This window comes from Octopus bimaculoides, chromosome 23, assembly GCF_046866305.1.
Source record: "Octopus bimaculoides isolate indiv1 chromosome 23, ASM4686630v1, whole genome shotgun sequence".
In the NCBI taxonomy this organism is placed as follows: Eukaryota; Metazoa; Mollusca; class Cephalopoda; order Octopoda; family Octopodidae; genus Octopus; species Octopus bimaculoides.
The window spans coordinates 35,066,829-35,081,828 of NC_142950.1; the positions used below are offsets into that span (position 1 = coordinate 35,066,829).

General features: G+C 37.3%; 2 protein-coding genes across 2 annotated transcripts in view; one reads left to right on the top strand and one right to left on the bottom strand.

The window, feature by feature from the left end:
• The window catches only part of LOC106871199 (cytoplasmic tRNA 2-thiolation protein 1), a 12,044-nt gene extending 1,170 nt beyond the window's left edge, over nt 1-10,874 (top strand). Inside the window, exons 2-15 of the mRNA XM_052975924.2 lie at nt 1,427-1,550; nt 2,357-2,475; nt 2,902-2,958; nt 4,157-4,214; nt 4,718-4,795; nt 5,640-5,681; nt 6,818-6,867; nt 7,076-7,140; nt 7,378-7,443; nt 8,077-8,135; nt 8,638-8,697; nt 8,815-8,902; nt 9,380-9,416; nt 10,042-10,874. Of these exons, the coding sequence (XP_052831884.1) occupies nt 1,427-1,550; nt 2,357-2,475; nt 2,902-2,958; nt 4,157-4,214; nt 4,718-4,795; nt 5,640-5,681; nt 6,818-6,867; nt 7,076-7,140; nt 7,378-7,443; nt 8,077-8,135; nt 8,638-8,697; nt 8,815-8,902; nt 9,380-9,416; nt 10,042-10,287 (1,149 nt within the window). The 3' untranslated portion in view covers nt 10,288-10,874. The remainder of the gene's footprint in view (nt 1-1,426; nt 1,551-2,356; nt 2,476-2,901; nt 2,959-4,156; nt 4,215-4,717; nt 4,796-5,639; nt 5,682-6,817; nt 6,868-7,075; nt 7,141-7,377; nt 7,444-8,076; nt 8,136-8,637; nt 8,698-8,814; nt 8,903-9,379; nt 9,417-10,041) is intronic.
• Nucleotides 10,870-15,000, bottom strand: part of LOC106871207 (transmembrane protein 50A) — a 7,776-nt gene continuing 3,645 nt past the window's right edge. The window contains exons 3-6 of the mRNA XM_014917555.3: nt 14,750-14,817; nt 13,937-14,029; nt 13,122-13,182; nt 10,870-12,783 (exon numbers count right to left, since the gene is read on the bottom strand). Of these exons, the coding sequence (XP_014773041.1) occupies nt 12,738-12,783; nt 13,122-13,182; nt 13,937-14,029; nt 14,750-14,817 (268 nt within the window). The 3' untranslated portion in view covers nt 10,870-12,737. The remainder of the gene's footprint in view (nt 12,784-13,121; nt 13,183-13,936; nt 14,030-14,749; nt 14,818-15,000) is intronic.

Below are 15,000 nucleotides of genomic sequence, written 5' to 3' on the forward strand. Positions count from 1 at the left end.
TATATATATATATATATATATATATATATATATATATATGCATATATATATATATATATATATATATATATGCATATATATATATATATATATATATATATGCATATATATATATATATATATATGCATATATATATATATATATATATATATATATATGCATATATATATATATATATGCATATATATATATATATATATGCATATATATATATATATCATCATCATCATCATCATCGTTTAACGTCCGCTTTCCATGCTAGCATGGGTTGGACGATTTGACTGAGGACTGGTGAAACCGGATGGCAACACCAGGCTCCAGTCTGATTTGGCAGAGTTTCTACAGCTGGATGCCCTTCCTAACGCCAACCACTCAGAGAGTGTAGTGGGTGCTTTTACGTGTCACCCGCACGAAAACGGCCACGCTCGAAATGGTGTCTTTTATGTGCCACCCGCACAAGCCAGTCCAGGGGCACTGGCAACGATCTCGCTCGAAAATCCTACAGGAGCCAGTCAGGCGGTACTGGCAACGACCACGCTCAAAATGGTGCATCTCATGTGCCACCCGCACAAGAACCAGTCCAGGGGCACTGGCAACGATCTTACTTGGCTTGCCGGGTCTTCTCACGCACAGCCCATTTCCAAAGGTCATATATATATATATATATATATGCATATATATATATGCATATATATATATATACATATATATATATATACATATATATATATACATATATATATATATATATACATATATATATATATACATATATATATATATGCATATATATATATATATACATATATATATATATGCATATATATATATATGCATATATATATATATGCATATATATATATATGCATATATATATATATGCATATATATATATATATATATATATATATATATATTTATATATATCTGTGTGTGTGTGTAGTATTTTAAAACCTGGTGGAGCCTTTCCCTCAAAACACAAACCAAAAAGGGACAAAGAGCAAGATGAATCGATCACATGAGAAGACAGACGCTCTATCAACCCCAGAAGGAGACAAAATTCATATGTGCAGTATTTGAACCTATAGAGATGGGCAGGAGTACATTGTTACCCGTTGTCTCCAAGAAGTGTCCTCGGCACCTGTCTGCCAAATGTAACACTTTATTCATATGACTTTGAATTAATCGTGCATTACCTTGCAGCTTTGAGATTTCAATGATGTTATTGTTTATTTTTAGAATAATATTGTAGAGTAAATGTGAGAGGCCAGATCTGGCCAGTTCGAAGATGAAACAGAATATTTTGGCCGGATAGAGCCAGTTTCAATACTAAAGAATAGTACAGCTGATTCCTTCCAACACCAGTTTCACAAACATGGCATTAATTTTAAAATTCCTTATTCTCATCATGGTTCTGTTCTTTAGGGCTGCTGTCTTTGCAAAGAATGCTTCTTCTATGTGTTTGAAGAGGAGATTCATCAAACAATTGTATCAGCCAAACTGTTTACAGAGGGAGAAACCATTGCTATAGGGGCTTCAGGTGGTAAAGGTAAAGACTTTTATTTATTTTATTGTTCTCAGTTCTTGTTCTTGCTATTGTTGTTTTTGCCTGTTGAAAACCACATTTGATCCTTTTTGTTTGCTTGCTTCATCATTCCTTTCTTTCTACCCCAACCCTCCAACTGTTTTGGTACCCATCTACCCCAGAGTGGAATCGTTCATGTGTCAGACGCAATGTCGAGCTGTAACAAGTTATTTCCCTTTACGGTCGCTATTTAAATCAACCGACGTCAACTTCTTTTCATTCTTCTGGAATTGGTAAAATAAAGTATTCCTCGTAAAGTATTGCGTCGACCTGCTAGAAATAACAGCCAGATATTCCTCAAATTCCACCATATTCAAATAAAGGACACATTAGAACTTCACGTGATATAAAAATAAATATGAAGGACTAAACACCCATTCTGTATTACACCTTTCATATATTTCTTTTTTGTATCTGGTTTGCAAGATTCTTTATGTGAATTTTTGTGTTGAAACAAATTTTGTTGTGTCTGGGGAGAGTCATACTGCCTTTATATCTAACACACTCACCGGTTTGATTTCCACTCTTTTTGTGTGTGTGTGTGTGTCTCCCAAAAGTTTTCCATTGACAAGGTTGCAAGAATAACAAAAATTTTTGGAAGACATAAAAAAAAGAGTGGAAATTAAACTGGTGAGTGTGTTAGATATTAAAGCAGTATGTCTCTCCCCAGACACAATAACCTTTCGTATAATTTTTATATAAACTCTTTTTTTCACTATCGTATGTAGAATTAACCAATAACCCCTGATGGTTTCTCATCTTCGTTACAGACTCAACAGTTCTAGCACATGTCTTGAAGGTACTCAACTCCAGATATAATTATGGTCTTAATTTAATTCTACTTTCTGTTGATGAAGGAATCACAGGTTACCGAGATGACTCGTTAGAGGTAAGTTTCTAATTTAATTTATTCATTTCTATTTTTATAGACATCCAAAAATCATACTTCACCACCTTGTCCCTTGTCTTCCTGGGTCTTCCTCTTCCTCAGGTTCCTTCCACCTTGCAGAATATCGGAAATAAATGACAAAGCTTGTATAACTCGTGACAATCACTTACAACTAACCTGCAATGCCAAGTCAAGAAGACACAAACACATATACATATCTATACACACACAGACTCGTGTACACATGCATGGTAGGCTGCTCTTTCAAGTTGTGCCTACCAAATCCATTGACAAAGCTTTAATCAGCCTGGGGTTGTAGAAGATACTTAACGAAGGTGCCATGCAGTGGGATTGAACTCATTTTAAAACTGAATTCTCTTCATTGATTCTTGATTAAATCAAAATTTTATTTTTTATTCCTTGTAGACAGTGAAGCGGAACCAACAACAGTATGATCTACCTTTGAAAATTGTTTCATATGAGGTAAGCTCTCCCCCCCCTCTCTCTGTTGTTTTTATCTTTGATGCTCAGGGAATTTTCTGTATTGAATATCAATGTACCAACCAGACTCTCTGTTGTTCTTATCCATTCCCCCTGGATAGGAAGCCAGTCCATTGCAGGGTTCACTCATTTACAGCTGAGTGAACTAGAGCAATGTGAAATGAAGAGTTTTGCTCAAGAACTCAATGAACTGCTTATCTGGGAATTGGAACTGTTCTTATGATTGCAAGTGCAACACCCTAACCACCAGGCCGCTTCCCTTCATGTATTGAATATCAAAGAATTTGTGAATATGATGATTGTGTCTTGTTGTTGCTGGTTAGTTCCAGAAAGTCTAGCTCTGACCATTTTGTCTTTTTTTTTTTTTTTGTATACCCAGGACTACATTGTTCACCGTGTGCTTCTTTTCATAAGACAGTTAAATGCAAATATTATTGACACTATTTGTAGCAAGATGAGGAACCTTGTAAAGGCTTGTTGTTTAAACTCAGCTAATTGTGATTGAACATGTCTCTGAGAGAAGGAACTGCTGCTATAGCCATGCCATCTTGTGTCATACATTATTTAAGACTGCCTGATGGGATTTCAGGTGAGAGGACAAAGGGCCGAGGTACCTGGTGCTTGGCTGTATTCAAGAAGACCCTTACCCCACAGCAGACAAATCCTGCTGGTCGTGTAAAGCACTTGTAGTGGTGCCACATAAGAGCACCCATGTGGCGTCATGCAAAAGCACCTGTGCCACGACACATAAAAATGCCCATGCGGTGCCACATAAAAGCACCCAGCCACTCTATGAAGTGGTTGGCATTAGGAAGGGCATACAGCTGTAGAAACCATGGCAAATCAGACTGGAGTCTGGCACAGTCCCCCACCCTATCCCAGCTTACCAGCGCTGGTCATGCCATCCAACCCACTATGTCTGAAAAATAGACAGGATAGTCATGGCTGGAATTGTTTTGATTCTAAATCTGATGGGTCAGGACTGACCAGCGGCTAAAACAACAACACCCAACTGTTATTGTCCATTCACGTCACGTCTGCGTCTCCATCAGTTTGATTTCAGTTATGTTGTTGATGTCATTGGGAAAGGTATGAACATCACAACTTAAAATTCACCGACCAACCTATCTGATCCTTTAATCGTTTTGTATTTCCTGTTTTTTTTCTCCAAAACAAACAGGAACTTTACGGGTGGACAATGGATGCCATTGTGAAGACAGCAGGAAACAAAAATAATTGTGAGTTTATCTTTTTTGGAAACATTTCTTCTGTTCAACCTTTCAGCATTTAAACTGACAGTTTCCAGCCAAAATATTCAACCTATTTTATATTCAAACTGGCCAGATCCAGCCCCTCACACCTATCCTACGATGGTAAAGATAAACAATTATCATTGAAATCTTGAAGTTACAGCATAATGCATGATTAATTCAAAATAATATGAATATATAAACATTACATTTGATGTAAAAAGCACCATTCGAGCATGGTTGATGCCAGTGTCGCCTGACTGGCTCCTGTGCTGGTGGCATGTAAAAAGCACCATTTGAGCATGGTTGATGCCAGTGCCGCCTGACTGGCCCTTATGCCGGTGGCATGTAAAAAGCACCCACTACACTCTCAGAGTGGTTGGCGTTAGGAAGGGCATCCAGCTGTAGAAACCTTGCCAGATCAGATTGGAGACGTCGGTGTTGTTGTTGTTGCTGCTGCTGCTGTTAATGGTGTTGGTTTCTTTTCACAGGTACTTTTTGTGGAGTTTTTCGTCGACAAGCTCTCGATCGTGGGGCCATGATGTTGAAGGTGGATAAAATTGTGACAGGTGAGCCCTAAATATTGCAATGCACTCAATAGGTGAGAGATGTGTCCTTTTAAATATGAGTTCAGACTCCACCAGGGTCGTTTTTGTTTTCCATTATTGTGAGGTTGATAAAAGAATTACAAGTTAATAAATGGGGTTTATCTTGAAATGACCCCAGATTCCTATGATGTTTCTGGCCATGTATTGTGGTTATGAGGTGGGTGCTGAAAAGTCCCAGGTTTTGGGCAAAAGAAAATACAGGAGGATCAATTAATTATGATTTTATTCAACATATTCCCCTCTCAGATCCACACACATATTGGAACGGCCATTCAGTTTTTCTAATCCCTGTAAAAGACCTCAAAAGGCTGGGCCTCCTACCAGGCCTTTTGCTACACCCTTAAAGCCAGGAACTTTTCAGCACCCCCTTGTATGTACATATATGCCAACTTTGTTTGACAGCTTCAGCTCCACCTTTGCTTAAATTGGAGTTCAAGCAAATGTTTTAATGGTGGACCAAACCAAGAACTTATTATAAATACCTATTACATTATGCCATTAGACATAAATTCCTTAGATATATATATATAATATTATTTTATAAAGCAACTACTAAAGATTGTTTATATAAACAGTGTCAGTACATAGTTTGTGTATTGACAGCAGAAGAGTTTTTTTTTTCTCTCTTTTAATCATTCATTGATGCTTGTTTGCTTGTGTATTACGCACGTGTGTGTATATGTATCTGTGTGAGCAGATTACAAATGAGATGAAAGTCCCCTATTCTTCATTCTCCCTCCTTATACCACTGAGTCATTCTATCTAAATATTTACCATAAATTCAGCTCTGATTTCTTTTCCAAAGGTCACAACGCTGATGACATTGCAGAGACTGTTATTATGAATGGTAAGTCTATTCATGTTGCACCTAACTACCTCTCTCTCTCTCTCTCTCCATCCTCCTCTCTCTTTCTTTCTCTTTATACACGTACACACACACACACACACACATACATATAAGATAGAGGCATGGATATTTAGCTTGGGATTTAGTCTTGTTAAATGCAAGTGTGTCTTCTGCTATGGCCCCAAGCTGACTCGTGCTTTGTGGGTGAATTAAGCGAGCTTGTTTTGTGTGTTTATGTTGGTGAAAACATAATTGGTGTACATGACGTATGCACTTGTGAATGTGCATGGCTGTTGACATTGCACGACTGCTTGTCACTGGCTTAGGGAAATGGTGATGGTGGTTATATTCCATGGTTGCATTTTGACAACTCATTTCTGCACAAGTGAAATGAAAGGAATGTTTTACTTGAAAAGCTGGACTGAGCAACATAAGCATAGAATCCTGCCTCAAATAAACCATTGTCTGGCCCTTGTAGCAGGGAAGGAAAATGGATAAACACACACACACACACAAATATATATGCTGTACTTGAAAAGACTCATCAAGCTAAGTAAAAGCGTGGTTGCCCTTGCATACAAGCTCATCCCCTGCAGCCCTCCCCAGCTGAGCATCCCTAATTTTGTGGGCTCATAGGTGCTGGTACCATGTTAAAAAGCACCCTTGCCAGTGTTGCGTAAAAGCACCCAGTACACTCTGTAGAGTGGTTGGCATCAGGAAACCATGCCAAAACGAACCTGGGGCTTGAACAGCCCTTCAGCTGGTCAGCTTCTGTCGAACTGTCCAACCCATGCCAGCATGGAAAACGGATATTAATTGATGATTTAATGTCCCTTTTGCCATGTATTTCCATACAAGGCATGGGTTGGATTGTTCAGCAGGAGCCAGAAGCGGACTATGACCAGCTCCACTGTATGCTTTGGCAGGGTTTCTACAGCTGGATGCCCTTCCTAATGCCAACCACTTTACAAAGTGTACTGGGTGCTTTTTATGTAACCCTGACGCTAGTGAAACTACCAAAGAAAATTCAAAAGAAACTCCTGACCTCATAAATCGCTTCTTATAAAGTTCATCCTTTTTAACTGCTTATAATGTTTTGTTGGTTATGCAGATAATGTTGTATATTTCTATTGTAGTTTTACGAGGAGACATATCTCGACTTTCTCGCTGTACAGCAATCACCACGGTGAGTTTACTGCCATTACTTCACTCTTTAATAATTAATGTTATCCTGTTTAAGCTCAGGAATGGCATGACTTCTTGTTTCATTCTGTTTGGATTCTGAGTTCCTAATGCCAAAGTAGCCAGCAGGATGTCCTAATGGTCTTACAAAGGTTAAACCACTGCTATATTCTTCTCTTCTTCTCCTTTTTTTTTTTTTTTTTTTTTTTAAGGCTTCTGAAGGAATGCTACCACGTTGTAAACCTCTGAAATACACCTATGAAAAGGAGATTGTCATGTAAGCCATTACAGAACATTTTTTAAATATTGTCATTACATAACAGAGCTATTAAGACTGGACATCTTAAGACAAAGTTATTAAATAAAACCTATTATACATCCTAAGACTAAGGCTGTTATACATCTGAAGACTGAGGTTATAATATGATTAATTCATTGACTTAATTAGTAAATAACTGATTTGATTACAAAAATAATGAAATAACTAATAATTGTCTACCTTTGTTCCGTTCAGGTATGCTTACTTTAAGAAACTGGATTACTTCTCCACTGAGTGTATATACTCTCCCAATGCATACAGGTAAGTCATTAACGCAAACGGTTCTTTAACTCAATATTTCTCGAGACAACGAGCTGGCAGAATCGTTAGCACTCTGGGCAAAATGCTGCTAATTTTTATATTCTGAGTTCAAACTCCATCAAGGTTGACTTTGCTTTCATCCTTTCGAGATCAATAAAATAAGTACCAGTTGAGTACTGGACTATCGCTCTCCCTTGAAGTTAGTGGCCTTGTGCTAAAGTGTAAAACCAATATTCCACCTGTTGTCCACTCTGCTTGTATGGACTTTCAGTTATTTGGGTTGAGTTGCGTCTGGTGTAGTGTGTTTGTTCCCTCCCGAGCCATGCCTGGCTCATAAGGGCCGGTTTCCCGGTTTCATTGACATATAGGTTCCTCACCTGGACGGGATGCCAGTAGTCTGTCTCAGGTGAGCTGCAAGATACAGGAGGAAAGAGTGAGAAAGTTGTGGTGAAAGAGTCAGCAGAAGTTCACCATTACCTTCTGCCGAAGCCACATGGAGTTTAGGTGTTTTGCTCATAAACACACACACATCACCCGGTCTGAGATTTGAACCCATGATCCCTCGACTGTTTATAAATAAATATTGAATTAATTCATTTTGCTTTTATTTTCTTTTTTTTTTTTTTAATTCAGGGGTTTTGCTCGTGCATATATCAAGGACCTTGAAATCATTCGACCCAGCTCAATTATTGGTGAGTAAGATTTTATTAATGTTGTTAATTGGTCCTAGGTCAGTCCTGATCCAGTAGACTGGCAATATGATCCAAGGTGTGCCAGCCGTGGTCATCTCGTTTTTATTTGATAAAGTATATATTATATAAGGGTGTTAAGTTAGCCCAGGGTTGACAAAACAAAGCTTTGCAAGTGGATTTGGTTGACAGAAACTAAAAGAAGCCTGTTGTGTGTGTTACTGTCTCCTTGATTTGGCTTTATATGATGATTGTAAATGAATGTCTCTGTTGTGCAAGTGGTGTCCTTCGTGAAGACATGTCTGGCCATGGGGAAATATTACCTTACTTGGAAACAGGTGAAGGTTAGTGACAGGAAGAGCATCCAGCTGTAGAAAATCCACTTCAACAAATTCCCTCTGACCCATGAGAGCATGGAAAAGTGGACATTAAAATGATAAGGATATATTTATCTTCTTACATCTCGTGTAATAAATATAGTTATAGAGTGTTATCTTTAATTCAGATATCATCCATTCTGGAGAAAGTCTTGCTATAAAGAAACAGATAAAACTTCCAGTCCAAAGTGAGTAAACCTATCCTTTCCTCACATCATTTTGCTGTAATTTAATTTTTATTCGTCACCACCCCATCCTATAAAACTCCTTTTGCAACAACAACCTGTGAACCTCTGTTTTTGCAGGAACATGCAGCCGATGTCATTTCATGTCCAGCCAACCCGTATGCAAAGCCTGTGTCCTCCTTGAAGGTCTGAACAAAGGAGTCCCAAGGTAAAGTGACATTTGTTATAAACAAGTGTTATTCATTTCCCCAATATTCTAGGAAAACATGTCCAGCCAGGAGGGGGTGGAGTATTAGCTTTCTTGAAAACAGGGGTTGGTGACAGGAAGGACATCCAGCCACCGGACTCGTCTGGTCCTTGCTAGCATGATTGACTTGACAATGCCAGCCTTCCTTAATACACACCGGAGACCATCCATTCAGCTGGAGCAAAACTACTGGCCTCCTTTCTAATTACGTATCTACGATCTAGTTTATATTACTGGTTCGTAAAAAGCACCATCCGAATATGGTCAATGAACATCACAACTGTAACTTTCCCAGAAAGAAAGATGGCTCGATTCTCTGTTGATAAATTAGGCTGAAATGGAAGCAGAAGTTAACAGTAGGTTGACTGGGTTTACTTTTCTTTTGTTTCTCCTGTTCTTTCAATACATGATGTGTTTTTTTTGTTTTGTTTTTGTCAGGCTTGGAATTGGTAAAACACACAAAGAACGACGAAAGGTGAGTGTTAACTTCATTCGTTCACTTTGTTTCAGATCTCTTACATTTGCATGTAACTTATTATTATTATTATTATTATTAAGGTGGCAGGGAGCTGGCAGACTCGTTAGCACACCGGGCAAAATGTTTAGCAAAATTTCTGATCTGAGTTCAAATTCTGCCAAAGTCGTTTCAGCATAAAAAAAAATTATAAAGATCCATAAATGACTTTTCTTTAACTTTTAAGATATTTTGTTTTACAAAATTTTCAATAACATCATTAACATTGTTAAAAGCACCTGCACTGGTGCCACATTAAAAGCACTCAATACACTATGTAAAGTGGTTGGTGCTAGGAAGGGAATCCAACCATAAAAACCATTCCAAAACAGACAACCGGAGCATAGTGTTGCTCTCCGGCTTGCCAACACTTATATCAAGCTGTTCGACCCATGCCAGCATAGAAAAATGATTCTGATCATCATCATTCTTTTGTGTGTCACACAAAAAAGGTTGTCTTCTGTAGGTTTGCTGCTAAAAGATTAAAGCAAATCCAAGAGTCTTCTTTTTCTTGACATATTTTTAACAAGTTGTTTCCTGGAGTTTCTTTTTTAAATGAATCTTTGTTTTCGTGTTTAAATTGCAGATGGAGGAAAAATTGTCAGCTTTAAAAGTAGAAACAGCAGCAGACAATGGCTGCTGTCAGACTTCGGGTTCTTGCTGTGAAAGATCCACGTCTAATATGGTCAATGGCCAATGTAATGGAACAGAGCAAGAGAAGAATGAAGACGGTGACACATGTATTAATTCTACCACTGACGCTGACAGACACAGCCTTGCACACTCTCATACGCCCCTGTCCAACACCATCAAGCAGCAGGTGTCACTTTGACACAACGATGGATTTAGTATTTATTTCAAGTAAAAGTTTTATTTTCATTCTTTTCTAAAAGACTTCATGTTTTTTTTTTGTGTATATGTAGGTGCAGGAGTGGCTGTGTGGTAAGTAGCTTGCTTACCAACCACATGGTTCCGGGTTCATTCCCACTGCGTGGCATCTTGGGCAAGTGTCTTCTCCTATAGCCTCGGGCCGACCAAAACCTTGTTAGTGGATTTGGTAGACAGAAATTGAAAGAAGTCCGTCATATACATGTATATATATGTGTGTGTGTGCATGCATTTTTAAATTTTAAAAAAAAAATGCTCCTGAATTATTCCTCAACAAAATAGATATATATATACAGTAATCCCTCAACTATTACAGGTGTTATGTTCCAAAACCCCTGCAATGGTTGAAAATCCACGAAGTAAAAACTACTGTATTGTATATTTTTTAAAAATTATAAATGCAAAACAACACCATGGAGGAAGCAACATAAGCTTAAGTAGTAAACCACGATAGGTGAACCGTGACATGGCGAGAGATTTTATACATAACAAAACTGTTATATATAAAAATAAACAAAAGTATGCATACTCTTTCACTTTATTTATTTACAATGAAAAGATGGAAAAAAAAAAAAAAAAACTGAGGTAAATATTTGTGTTTAATGGAGACTGCTTGCAAGGTGTATCATTTATATTGATGCAGTGATGGGAAAGGGAGAGGCCAGGGGTATGTTTTGTCCAAAACAAATTTGACCACAGGTCAATAGGTTGGATTCTGATTTTAGACAAAATTAGGCCAGAGTTGGATTTTTCTTTTTTGTTTCTTTGAAAAAAATGAGAAGATATGATGTTAATGGTTGGCTTTGTAAGATAACACCAGGAATAACTGAAACCTAAGTCACAGACTCAGCTCATACCACCACCAATACAACACAACCTTTGAAAAGCTCACCATGGTTGTTGCCATCAACTAAGGCAAACACTTTGTCAGCCAAAAGATATATATATATACATACATATATAATGGAATAATTTGGTGAGCTGAGTCTATAACCAGATTGTGTCATCCCAGGTGTAATAATTTCACTGCTTTTACGTCCTTGTATAAAAATAGACAGGAACTTCTCAATGTGCCCCACCAACTAGCAGAAAAGACCATTGCAAATATTGAGAATATTCTGGGTGAATTAAGGGACAGGGGGCTCCCTAATTAGAATTGTATATATCTACATTATTCAATGTGTCCCTTTTTTAAAAAGTTACTAGGGTGTGATTTGAGGGAGATTTAGCTGCTATGTCTCACAAGTTAATTATTGGAATGGCATTACAAACAGATTATAGGTTTTTGTATTTCTATCATTTCACTATCCTGGATGTATTTAGAATTAGGACAGGAAGCAGAGGTGACACTAACAAAAAAAAGAGGCATTTAGTCTGGTGTTCTAATAACTGCTGACAACTCTCTTTGTTCTTGGCCAATTAATTAACCCTTTAGCATTTAAACCAGCCAAAATATTCTTCCAGTTTTATGTTCAAACTGGCCAGATCCAGCCTCTCACACCTACCATATAATGTCATTCTAAAGAGAAACAATCACATCACTGAAATTTCAAAGCTAGAAGAGAATGTGCTGTCAATTCAAAACAATGCGAAGGAATAAGTATTACATTTCGCAGAATAATCTGAGGGCTAAAGGGGTTAATAAATCTCTTTATTTGTCACAATCCAGTGGAGTCAACCCTGTTGAAGTTGACTGTTTCCTGTTTGATTTGAACTCGGAAATGTGTGACATGAAATTTAATACTGCAATTAAGCTAATCCTCTGCTCTATTATCTATGCTATGTCCATCTCATTAACTAATTAGTCAACTATAATCCAGCCTAGTATTTAATGGCTAATTACTCTTATAGACCTCAGAAGGATGAATGGTAGTCTTCTTCGGTGGGATTTAAATTCAGAATGTAAAGAGATATAACACCACAAGGCATTTATTATAATAAATACAATTTTTGATTATTTTTTTTTCTTTTGTTTTGTTTGGGGGTGACAAATGTTTTAGATAGCAATTATTATTATTATTATTAAACAGTTGTGTATTAATCATTATAAGCATAGAAAAACATGAATGAGATTAAGGTGACGAAGGTGATGTTTGTAAGGGAAGAGAATAACAGAACTGTTAATAGCTCTTGTAGCAGACAGAGCCAGTTTGCAAGGTGGGGATGGAGTGGAGGGGAGGTTAACAAACAAAGCAATTAAGAAGATGAGGAATTACGTATATAATTAATTAGAAAGGCTGTTTTTTCTTCTTTTTTTTTTGTGGCAGACATTATTGTAAAGAAATATAAATAAAGATTTTGTCACCAGATAGATATTTTTTTTTTTAAACGCTTCCATATTGAAAGACTGTCGAGGGAGGAAAGAATGGGCATCCGGATGCCTCTGTCTCTTCTTTAACCCCACAAGTCTTCTGTGCGGCCAAATTTGAACACCATACTACTGCAAAGACAAAAAAAGAAATACAATAAAATTAAGATTGTAATTTCCTTAAACCCCACAGACCCCCCCCCCCCATTTTTACTGCATTTACCTCAATCCTACGCTTATTGATTCAACTATGATCAGCATCAGTGCTTAGCACCTTTGCAGAGATAAGTTTGGCCATTCAAAATACCTTCACGTACATTCAAATCGAGATAACGTTTCAAGTGTGATGGGGTGGATTCTTCTGTTTTGTAGTTTATGAAACTTATGTCTAGTTTATATGTCTATATATACATAAATATATATATTAAGATGAAAATATATATACAAAGAGAGAGAGAGGAAGAATTTACCTGAAGAAAATAAAGGCATTCTGTAAGAATATGGCAGTTCCTGGCCAGTCATCATCTTGGTCTGCAAAGGAGTAAAAAAAAATATTAAAAATTAGTCAAAACAATTCCTGACTTAGTTTCTAATGAATGAACAAAGAATTGAAATAGAGAAGCGTCTACGAGGAGACTGACCGGCACGCCATCGTTCACGACAATGAGTGCTCTAATCGATCTGATCAGCGGGACATATATCTGCTGGGGTCAACCAGTTGTAAGCCGGGGGGGGTCATTTGTCTGATGAGGCTGATTCCTAAGTCCTTAAGGAAAATATCTTCACAAGACGGTCAAAAATCCAGTGCATGGGGTTCAACGTAGAGTTTGTCGTTTTATTTTTGATAAGGTGAATGTCTTGGTTTTTTTTTTTTTTTCCTACTTAGTCATGTGATACAAAATGTCGTCTGTTCCTTCCAGTTTCAAACTTAACTGTTAAGTAGGAGGGGAAACTTATTTTCTTTCTATCTCCAGTCTATGAAACTGGAGAAAGTAGAATTATGTACCTTCAATATCTCTATTCTATGATTTCATACATTCCACCAACAGGAGAACAAAGACAATAACTGCAGCAGTAGTGATGTTCATAGCAGTAGCAGCAGTAGTAGTAATAATGGTGGTGGTAGTAGAATACGAATAGTGATCCATTTAATATAGTCATAATTTGATAATACTTGTTAGTCGAGCATTTCACATAGTCTAAATACATAGACCCATAGGGGTCTACATTAGGGGTAGAGCACATATCAAATGTGGAGAGAGAGAAAGAGTTTGTGTCTCCTTACTTGTAGCAACGTAAAAGCCAAACAGAATCCAAGCAGCTGCAATCAGTGAACCAAATGCAAACAAGAAACCAAACAAAATCCAGATGCGAGCACCTTTGGAACAAAAAGAGAAATAAGACATACATTAGGTCTCTGTCTGGAAAAGAAAAAAAAGCAATACGGCAGAAATTGGGGAATGTTAGTTATCTAATCTCAAGCTCTAACATACTCAGTTGAACCCTTTAGCATTTAAACTGACCATATCCGGCTCAAATATTCTGTTTTATGTTCATATGAATCATATCCAACCTCTCACACCTACTCTACAATGTCATTCTCAAAATATACAAACACACCACTGACATCTTGAATGTGTGAGATGATGCTTGATTAATCCCAAAACAATGTGAAAAGATTAAGGATTACATTTGACAGAATAATCTGAATGCTAAAGGATTAATTGAACTGCTGTTTTCTAGAACTCACCACCATTCTCTTGTTCCCCTTCTGGTTTGGAGTGGTTGGCATTAGGAAGGGCATCCAGCCATAGAAAACCATGTCAAATCAGACTGGAGTTTGGTGCATCTCCCCAGTTTACCACCAACCCTGGTCGAACCGTCCAACCTATGCCAACATGAACAACGGACATTAAATGATGATGATGAGTCCTTTAAGCTTTCTGTCAATCAGTGTCTTTTGAATTTATAGGGCTCCTTTCTTTCCCTTCTTTGTATTCCTTTATACTACAGTGGCCTCAAGCCTTGTTTGGAAGAAAATCATTAAAAACAGAAATGTTAGATCAAACACTGAAATAAGAAAGTCTAACCATCTTACCTGTTTGGCCCAAGCAACCACTGGTGTAAGTGTCACCTCGCAGCTGACCATTCGATACAGAATTGATCCTGATTTAGTGGACAAGAAAATAATTTAAAAAAAAAACATCATTAAATAATAATGAATATTAATAATTTCATACAGGTAATTCTATAAGCCAACCAAGGACATATGACTTTGCTAATTAAACACAATGGATCTGTATATAAGAGACTGAATTACTGACCACATGTGTTGTAAGTTCAAATCTT